Raw genomic sequence first — 10,754 nt, 5'->3', positions numbered from 1 at the left:
CGTCGCGGTCGCGCCATGGTCACGGGACGGGGCCCTCCACTCTCCTCCATCTCCTGGATGGGTGGATGTATGGTCCTACTCCTACGGTACCTACGGGTATCACCTGGCCACTAGGTCGGGACCGGCGGCACGGCAGGCACGGATTCCTTCTCCTGCCGCGACGGAGACGCGGGCGGGAACGGACGGACACTGGCCGACGGCACGCACGGACGGATGTGACGACTAGTGGCCGGTTGGGACGCGCACGTCGCGCCGCGGCGTCGGCGCTACATGGCACGGCACGGCTCTCCGCTCTCCAGGTTTGGTGCCAAACGCCCAACCACCATATCGGCGACAGGTGCAGGCCGTGTGTGTGCGCGAGACGTCCAAGGGTTAACACATCGTTACCAAGTCTAGAGCAACGAGTAACTTCTTTAGCGTTGAGGCCACGTTAAGCATCGAGTAGCATCGCGCGAAGTCCACCTAGGCCGTACGTGTTGAGACTTCAGAAAGATGAAATGATCTCGTCCGTGGACGGTGCATAAAGGTCCTGAGATCATATCATAGGACGTCATGCCACATGTGGGCTCGTCTCCCTTTCTTACATAAAAATCCCCTTTTGCGAATCAACCCGTGGTTGAATTGGTTAGGTGGACAGTGGTATCCCCAACCCATCAAGGTTCAAATCCTGTTGCTCGCATTATTTCTGGATTTATTTCAGGATTTTCGGTGATGAGCTTTCAGTGGAAGGAGACGTTTCCGTCAACGACGAGGTGCCTACGATGACTTCGTAAATCTCAAGATGATATGCCGGCTCAGTCTTTCGGAGGTGCTCATAGGGATAGGGTGTGCGTATGTGCGTTCATAGGGGTGAGTGTATGCGCGTGTATATGAGCGCTTGTGTCTATACTGATGCTAAAAAAAAATCCCCTTTTTTCCAGATACCTTCTTATAATACGTTATCGATAGGAAAGGCAAATAATTGCACCGCGATCGCACGAACGTATCGTCTCTGCTTTACTACTCCCTTCGACTTGGCTTGCATGTGATGGCTGCATGCATTGCATGGCCGTGTTTACTTTTTACACGCTGATTAGCTCCTTGGGTGATTGCAAAAAAAAAAAGATTAGCTCCTTGGGTGTCGCTGAGTTAGTTGCGGTCAGTCAAAAAACAGGTAAAACAGAACTTGCCAAACGGATCTGTGGTTTTGAAGAAACAGATGAAAACAATGCCTTGGACAAACCGAGGTATTCATTGCCCCCGCGTTGGAAAACTGAGGTTTTGGAATACCACAGTTTAAAAAAAACAGTGCTACCAAACTAGGCCTTCGTTTTTATTTAGGCCGTGTATTAGTTTTGGTTATGGTCGAGCTTTGTAAATTTTGATAAAGTTTATAAATGAAAATATTAACACGTACAATAACAAATCAATACCAGTAGATTCATTATTGAATCTACTTTCACATCACTTTGATTTTTTACGATAAATGTTTATATTTTTTCTATAAACCTGGTCAAACTTTACGAAGTTTGTCTTCAGTCAAACCTAATATGCATAGTAAATAAAAACAAAGGGAGTATAATTTAGTATTTATTATTCTGTGCTTACCTCGGTCTTCATGTATGATCATGATTCAACGCTCGTCTCTCTTGTCCATACTAGACTCTTCATTTATGAGCTATTCCAAGAAAGAATCTTATTTATGTATAGTCATATTCGCACAAAACACATTAGAAGTAGTTCACATAGACGGAGAAGAGCCCAATTATAAAGTTGATGCCACCCTATCCATTTCCCATCTTCTCTCCCTCTCGCTGCCGCCTGGCAAAGCCCACATGGCGGCTACGGCTGGGAGTTCATGTTCAGGCGTGGGCCAATGTGGATGCTCGGAGGGAGATGACGAAGGAGATGTGTGTTCGAGTGATCTACGTAAGGCGTGCTCAACGACGGTATTGGTGAAGCCGCCAACGGTGATCTTCAACGACGGCCCGGCCTGGCTAGGTCACCGGAGAACAGGGCGTCGTTGCATGTGCCCTTGAAGGCAGCGAACTCGACGCCATACCCGGACCTATCGTGCACCGGCATTGATGATTTTTTTTAGGTTTTCTCTAGGGAGACTTCACGGTTTGAGACGGCGCGGCGGCGACGTTGTCCCTGAGAATAATTTTCTCACCGCCCTTTCCCCATTTCGTTGATGTGCTTGTCACCTGCGGAGGGCATACAAAGTCGTGTCTCCGATGGGCCTTCCAGCACCAGGTCGGTTTAGGTTTCCAATGGATTCGCCCAGCGTTCGTAGTCTTGGCGTTTTCCTCTCCGGACGATGATCTGTTTCACATATCGCGATCGTCGGCGCCTCCTGGTCTACATTGATGACTTCCCGGTTGCCGCTTCTACAAGCTCTTGTGTTTATAAAAGTTTGCTCCAATGAGGTAGAGCCCAGAGGCAGCATCAAGATACGCTCATGGCGCGCCGCTGGTGGATGCAGGAGGAAGAAGACTTCGGTCCCAAGAATTTGATTGGAATTTTATCTTTTTATATAGGTCTGTTTGCAGGGAGACATGATGCTCAATATATGGCCTTGGACATTTTTCCAAAGAAAAAAGTTGACGTGTGCAAGCTCTACTGACAAGTTCTTCTATATGGGTGTGTTTCGTAGGATGTATGATTCCAAAAGTTTCCTTCTCGACCCACTTTTGGGTGTTTGATAGGGTGTATGGAGGGTGCATGAGTCCACACTAGTTCAACACAAATACACTAGGAGCATGCATGAAGAGGGGTGTTGAGTTGAGCATGCACGAAGAAGAAACAACTATGCTGAGATGAGAATGCAACCAAACACACTTAACATTGCCATCACTTTGCGTTTTGAGAGGGTCCAATCTAAAGCCACACTCATGTATTCTATCGGTGAAGAGAATCGGCCCCTTGCTCATCTTCATCGCCCATGCTACTCCCATGATGATTTTCAGGTGGTGCACCTTTAGACTACAGGTTTGTATTAGTTGGTACTTGGTATGTTTTCTCATGTTCTTCAATATAATGATCATATGAGATTGTGATCCATATGATGTAATTTGTGTAGTTATTTTTACTATATAAGATCGAGCTGGAGAAGCAACAAGCAGCTATCAAATGGGAACTCGAAAAAGCCAAGACATTTGGCGAGATTGAGCTTGAGAAGGAGAGGCTGCAACTCGCACGAGACACGGAGGATGCGAAGATCATGTTGGCGGACAAAACCCTTTTGAATGGGCATACAAAGAAGTGGCTTGTGGACAAGAAGAAGGAGATCAACGACCGTAGGGAGTACGAGGTGGCGAGGGCGCCAGCAGATCATGCGGCCCGGATGCAGGTGGTGCAGGCAGCCCGGATGCAGGCGGAGCAGGACGAGCATGACGCATTCCGCTCGGATCAGACTCCCGGGCAGTGATCCGAATCCATGTGTCACGCTCGGACATTGATTTCATTTTGGCAATGTCCGGTCTGTTGAACTATGATTTGCTTTGGCTTTGTTTTAACCCGTTGAATTCGAATAGTTTGTATTGTATGATCGACGTGCATGGATTGCATGGATTGAGAATCGAAATTCGAGCACGTGAATATGTGGCACAACATATGAGAGGCCGGTGGACACTGTCCGCGGACGTGCCCGCGTGCGTGCGGGGGGAGGAGGGGGGAGATTTGTCAAGTCCGGATGTACATGCTCTTAAGATCCCTTGATTGAAAGGCAGGCTAAGGTTCGCTGCAGTCTGCCTGCAGGGCGCGCAACCAAACACGGAGAGATGTGAGACAGACAGCCGATGCACGAAATGCTGCCATGTCAGCCTTGCCGGAGTACTGGCTGCATGATATTATGCATATGCATTGCCGGTTCCGGTCCCCGTCTCCGCGTGCCTTGAAAACGTTCGAGTAGAGTGGAGCAGTCGTCGAGCAGGACGATGATGTGCAGTACCGTCCCAACCCAACCACCTACCTAGCTAGCTAGAGGTAGAGGTAGCGTGGCGAGGTCCCTCTGCTGCCAGCACCTACTGGAAATGATGTACTCCCGCACCATGATGATGAAATGGCGCGCCACCTAGAGCGAGCCGTGCTCTCTCTTATTTTTCGCGAGCGAATCCGGCGCCTGCGCGTACATTCATATCGGACGGCGACGCGTGTCCGTTTAAATTCATTCAAATTTTGCGCGTCTACACGTAGTATGTTGTTGGCATAGCTTGGGCTCTGCAGATGAGTGAGTGAGCGCAGACGGCAAGACCGGGTGGGCCTGGGAATCTGGTGGTGGGGCTTGGGCTCTGCAGGCCGTACCTCCTCCTCACGGGGCGTTTCGGTTTTGCAGGTGCGGCAGCATGGCCCAGCTTGTTACCCCGCAAAAAAAAAAAGCATGGCCCAGCTTGTTTGTTTGTCAGCCAATATTCGTCTGGTCGCAGGCGGTTTTTAGGCTTCAAGTTAGTACTATCGTCAGATTTCTCAAAACAAACAAATACAAGTTCGGCTCTCAAAAAAAAAAATACAAGTTCGCGTATGAAGTTGTTCCTCAGGACATGTGAAAACAGCGCCGCTGAAAAGAAGGTGAAAACACAACAAATAATAGGAGAAAAAAACGAGAATGGCAAATAAAAAAGAGGGAACGCAATGCACCAGCCGGGAATCGAACCCGGGTCTGTACCGTGGCAGGGTACTATTATACCACTAGACCACTGGTGCTTCCATGCAACGCTAAGAAAGGGACCACAATAATAACATTAGTAAGAAGAAGCCAAGAAACAAAATGACACGAGCCGTGCCACCAGGATGCAACACGGCGTCGATGTCAGGGGCTCACCGGCCAAACAAACCGGAAAGAAAGAGGGAACCGTCATCGATCGTCTCTGGGCTCGCTTTGCTCTTCCGGCAACCGTCACATCGCCCATGTAGTACTGGCACTGCTCTACTCTATCCGGTGCGGATCACCCAAGAAAAGCAAAACGTTGTGTCATTGTCATTACGCTGTACGTACGAGACTTGAAACGCTCAAACGCACGCAGCGGATTCTTCTTTTCGTCGTCGTCGTCGTCGTCCTGGTCATGCGCGGTGCAGAGCGTTGCGGACTGCCGGTAGCGTCGTCGTCGTCGTCGTCGTCCTGGTCATGCACGGTGCAGAGCGTTGCGGACTGCCGGTACCGATCGCCGGCCTGCTCCTGCGCGACGTGTGTGGCTCCAGTTTAATTGCGCCGTCTTTTCTTGAGACCGCGTGAGAGCTACTAGTACTCCTTATACTACTGCGTACATAGATTCATTCACCGTTTGTCAAAAAAAAAAAACATTCATTCACCGTGTGACCGCGTGACGGCGACGGGCAAATTGCCAAGGGGTGGGGTGGGATGAAAAGGAGACACCGACCGGCCCTGCTTTGCCGTCTCCTTTCTTTTGGGGAGGGAGATGGTCAGCTCAACGTCGACGGACCTCCCTCCCTCCCTCCCTCCCAGGAGACGCGAGAGTTTGGGTTTGGTGCTCCATCAACAAATGGGAAAGGTCGGCACCAACTTTACCGACATATATAAACTGAAGTCACCGGTTCAGAGAAGAATGCCATGGACGAAATTCCGGAGCAAGACTCAAGCCGAAGCAAAGCAGCAGATACTTATTTGACGCCGGACCATTTGCAGCAGATCTTGTTATGCTTTGCTTTACCGTCTGCTAGGTAAGGAAAAGCACACGGGCATCTCTCCTTTAACCCAGACCCTTACAGCATCTACATCGGATCTTTCTTCAACCCGCCTCATACGTCTGAGCGGGCTGCCCGATCACGATTTCTCGATCCAGACGGATGCCTCAAACGGGCCTGAAACACTCAGATTGACCGGCATCCCCCATATCCAGTTCAAATATGAGGCGGATATGAGGACGCCCGATGACACCCGCCACGTCGGACCCGGTCCATACTGGACCACCCATCCCCACTTATATTCGTCCCCATCCTCTCGCCGGAGCAAACTCTAGCCACTTCACTCCACTCCCCTCCACCACCCGAGCTCACCTCCGGCGGTTTGCGGACTTCTTCACCATCGCAGGCAGCGGATCGGACTCTGACTAGCCCGAATCCGTCGACTGGGGTGTGGTCCCGTGTGGGTTGGAGAAGGCAATGGCAGTTCACATTGCACTCCGCCGCTCCCGGGAGGACACCGCCTGGCCGACAGATGGATCCATCCGCCGCGACGCCATAGCGTTGGCTCACCGGGCGCTCGGGTCCTCTAGTGCTGGATCCTCGTGGTGCCGGCCGAAACACCTCTCCTTCCCCATCACCGGCCGGGCAGAGTATGAGTCCCACCGGGAACGGGCGGCCCGCCATGGGAAGGAGAGGATAAGGGCCGCCGAGGCCCGTATCGCGACGAAAATGGCGGCGGGCTGATGCAGTGGCGTGGGCGGCCGCAGAGGAGGAAGCCATCCGCACCCGCATTATGAAGAAACGACAGCGGAGGAACACGCGCGCCCTCGCCCGAGAGCAGAATCGGGCGTTTCGTGCCATGGACGAACAGCCACCGAAGGAGGAGAAGATGGACAACGACGCGCGAGGACACCTCCAGCGACGAGCAGGTCCGGCTCGATCCGTATGCGTCTTGGACCGGTACTTCCGCGAGAAGGACGACAAGGGCGCCGGGAAGGGCAAGGGCAGTCGTGGATGAACTCCACCATAGCCAAACACGCCAAATTTTGATAGTCTGATGGCATGTTTAGTGTAGTATGATGGAGTAGCCGGACGATGCGTGCGTGTCGACGTAATTGCATGAGTTTGTATGGATTTGAGATATGGTAATTGAGGTGCCCGGGTGTGGATCGTATTTTTTGAGGAGTGCCGACGTAGTTACATGAGTTTGTATGGATTTGAAATATGGCAATTGACGTGTTCAGATGTGAATTGCATTTTTTGAGGAGAGTCTGAACGTTCTCCACGTCAAACCGACACCCCCTTCCCTCCCAACACATAGCACCACCGCCTCTACCGCTTTTTAATACTCTCACGCTTCCGCGACCACCCTTTCAAAACCCTCACCATCAAATGCTGCGATGGGCAAGAAGATGATGGAGGAGAAGGAGCTCAAACGAGCATGGTGACTGCTCGGCGATGGACACAAACACGGGGAGCTCTGGATCCAGTCCGAGCCGGGCGGAGACAACTTGCCGCCGCCGCAGGCCGTCGGGACCGTCATCCTCCCCCGCTCCGTCCCTGGTAAAGGAGTAGTCGATCGATGAAGAAGAGAATGACGACGTCGGCCGGGAGAAGATCGCCGCCGCGGTTGGGGTGGCTTCTACAACTAATGTAACGACGACGCCGCTGGTCTTAGAGGTCACACCTACAAGGCCGCCATTGGACATCTTGTGTGGTTTTAGTTTAGATTAGGTGGGATGTAAAATACATTGAACTTGTTAAACTTTGTTACTCCCTCCATTTCTAAATGTAAGACATTTTGCGGGTTCTAACATGGACTATGTAAAGAGCAGAATAAGTGAATCTACACTCTAATATATGTATACATACATCCGTATGTGGTTCATATTTTGAAATCTCTAAATGGCTTATATTTAGAAACGGGGGAGTAGTTTGCATGTAATATATTGAGTTCGCTTAGAATCCATGTTTGAAATATTCGAAATGAGCGACTTTTTTTTAGGATGGTTGCGTGCGCCCGTCCGTGGGTCGGTGAACAATTGAGCACGTCCTTCTGAAGCAACCGTTCCCCGTGGATCACTGCACGACGACGAGCCGGGTGGAGCTAGGGCGGGCCGTGTGCTAGCGCGTGGAGGGGCAGGACGGTCCTCGAACCGAACCCTTGTTTATTTCCGCCCGCGTATGCGCGTCGCGGGCGCATAAACAAAGGGGACCGAAAGCATGTGTGCAGGGCAGTACAACAGGAGCAAAGCACCAAATTGTGCCTGCCCCCTCCTCCCGGATACGTGTATGCCATAAACTGGCACAGTACCAACATCAAGAAGGGAGAATCATGCCTGATTAATTTTATTTAAGGGAACAAAACTAACATGCTGCTGGATTCGGCGGCCTCGCAAGTCTAATTTGGAAGCAACGGAATCGGGCAACTGTGTTCATGTCTTGGATTAGATTTTGTCTGTCGGCGCCGGCAAATCCATCCCAGGGACGGACGGACGGACGGACGGAGGCATGACGAGGCAAGCCAATTATCAAAACAAGCCGGGCGAAACGGCCGCCGTGCTTTCGTGAGACGACGACATCCTGGGATCCGTCGTCCACAGATGATCGATCGATGGCCACACAAAACCAAACGTGGTCCGAGATCGAGCGAGCTCACTCGGCGATCGCAACGTCGAGCTAACTCCGGCCGAGCAATCAATCCAGATCCATACGTAGGTACATGTATTCATCTCTCGGTACGTACCGTGGAGGGAAAATCATCTTTGATGCCAACCAAAACAATCGACAATTACACCCACTAGCTAATCCATCGGTAATCCACACCTAATGGCTGATCGCTAGCGCTAATACTACCACTGTACAAGCATCTGATGATCCATGCATGTGTCCCCCTCCACTGTACAAGCCTACGTACATCGCCGCACAGTGCCGCCATTGACGGGAGCAGAGCAGCTTGTGTCTGCTGCAGTCGCGCGATGGCTACCCGAACCAGAGGCCGAGGCTGTCGAGGATGCGGACGCCGAAGAAGGTGAGGTAGATGACGATGAGGCCCACCCCGTACACCCGGTCCAGCCGCATGCCCCTCGCCGGCACCACCACCGCCGCCCACGCCAGCCCCGCGCACAGGAACCCCACCGTCTCGTACACGGCGGAGTCGGCCGGCAGCGTGAACGGCGCCGGGTACTGCGCGCCGGCCGCCAGCGTGAGGGATAGCCCCAGCCCCACCACCGTGTTGAACAGCGGCCCGGCGTAGCAGGCGGAGACCGCCGTCTGCGCGCCGCCCGGGCCGCCGTGCGTCGCCATCGCCACGTTGGAGACCAGGTCGCCGAGTGAATCCCCCCACGCCAGCACCGTCACGCCCAGCACGCTCGCCTTCACGCCCACCATGTACCCGATCGCCACCAGCAGGGCCACCAGCTCGCGCGCCAGGGTGTATGCCCAGAGCACGCTCATCAGGAACCCTGCGGCAAGCCATGGCACGCGGCGCCGTCGCCCGCGGGGAGGGGATGCGGCGTCCGTGGTCGCCGCGGCGAGGGCGGCCAACAGGAGGCCGAGGACGGCGCCTGCGAGGAGGATCGCGTGGCCGTCGCTGGTGTGGTGGTGGTGCGAGGATGTTGCCGCCGGGCTGTGCGAGGTCCAGGTCGTGGCGAGGAGGACTGGCGCCAGCGCGGCGGAGGCCACGGCGCAGGGCCGGGACCAGCGGTGCGCGGCGATGTCCGGGATGGTGAGCCGCCGCGGGAGGTACAGCGGCATGCGGAGCGCGCACACGAGGTAATGCAGGCAGGCTGTTGCCGTCGTGGAGGCTGGCGCGGTCTTGGACGAGTAGGACGGCAGCGGAGGTACGTCGTCGTCGTCGTCGTCCTCTAGGAGGAGCGGCGCCGCGAGGTCGGCGTGCGGCGGCTTGCCCGGCTCGGCGCAGCACTGGGAGGTCCAGACGAGGACGACGTATGCGACGTAGATGGAGACGAATGACGCGGCCACCCAGACGGTGATCGTGCCGCTCACGAGCACGGCCACGAGGTAGCAGAGCGCGAAGAAGAGGAAGCAGAGGTCGCGCAGGAACCCGCGCAGCTCCACGACGGCCCCTCCCCGTGACCCCGCGGCGGCGAGCGCGACGACGCCGGCGACGACGGTGGACACGAAGAGGGCGCCGCCGAGGGCGCTGTTGAGGCCGACCCCGCCGCCGTCCCCGCCGTCGCCGGCCGCGAAGGAGACGACGCTGGCGAAGACGTCGGGCGCGCCGTTGCCGAGCGAGAGCAGCGTGACGCCGGCGACGGCGGGGGGCAGGCGCAGCGCGGCGGAGAGGCCCTCCAGCGACGCGCAGAAGTACTCGGACGCGGTGTCGCCGAGCAGGTAGAAGAGGACCACGAGCCAGAGCAGGAACGCCGCGTAGCCCGCCGCCGGGTGCCCCGCGCCGGCGAATCCGCAGTAGAAGAGGCGGAGGTAGTCGACGTACCCCGCCGGCGCGCAGGGGGTGTGCGACAGGAGGTAGGCGCACCGGGCCTCCGCGCCGTGCAGCGCCTGCAGCTCCTGGCAGTCCCCCCGCGGCCTGGCGGCAAAGAACGGGGAGGAGAGGGCCGCCCGGTGCACGACGTGACGGAGGCTGGGGGCGGCGTGGTGGCGGGCGGAGGGGGAGAGGGTTGGGACGAGGAGGAGGAGGGGGAGGAGGAGGAGGAAGCAGGCGGTGGGGACGGCGGCATTGCGAGTGCGCCGGCCGCGCGGGGGCTCCATAAAAGAAGGGGGACGGGGGCTAAATCGGGCGGCGGGGAGGGAGGCGCGCTAGGAGGGCATGGCGGTGGCGGGCAGAGGCTGAGGCTGAGCAGGCGGCCGGGAGGGATCTGCGGCCGGAGGTGTCGGGGAATGCTCGGACGGAGCGGAGGAGTGGAGAGGATTTGTGATGGGTCGGGTCCTTGCGAGTTAAGTAAGTGTGCGTGCGACGGTGCGAACGAGCGCTCGAGTGGGAACGTGGGCTCTGCGCGTGTACTACGTGGAGGCCACCGCTGCTCTTCTGCTCCTTCTTCTGCTGCTCCGGGACTCTGTGGACGCCGTGCTACGTGCCGCCCTGTGATGTGTCCGTGTCTCCGGACGGACGGTGCGATCGGTGGACACGCCTCAACTGTGGCAATGTT

At 55.5% G+C, this 10,754-nt stretch overlaps 1 protein-coding gene and 1 non-coding gene across 2 annotated transcripts; both read right to left on the bottom strand.

The window, feature by feature from the left end:
- Window positions 1–4,612: 4,612 nt before the first annotated feature.
- TRNAG-GCC lies at window positions 4,613–4,683 on the bottom strand. Its single transcript has one exon. It is a non-coding gene; the product is annotated as a tRNA-Gly (tRNA).
- A 3,644-nt stretch (window positions 4,684–8,327) lies between these two features.
- On the bottom strand, window positions 8,328–10,571 carry LOC125550208 (cation/calcium exchanger 1-like). The gene has a single exon (XM_048713152.1). The coding sequence runs from the start codon at window positions 10,354–10,356 to the stop codon at window positions 8,605–8,607; it is 1,752 nt and encodes a 583-aa protein (XP_048569109.1). The 5' UTR covers window positions 10,357–10,571; the 3' UTR covers window positions 8,328–8,604.
- Window positions 10,572–10,754: the final 183 nt, after the last annotated feature.

This window comes from Triticum urartu, chromosome 4, assembly GCF_003073215.2.
Source record: "Triticum urartu cultivar G1812 chromosome 4, Tu2.1, whole genome shotgun sequence".
Classification (NCBI taxonomy): domain Eukaryota; kingdom Viridiplantae; phylum Streptophyta; class Magnoliopsida; order Poales; family Poaceae; genus Triticum; species Triticum urartu.
This window is presented reverse-complemented; position numbering and strand designations above follow the sequence as displayed.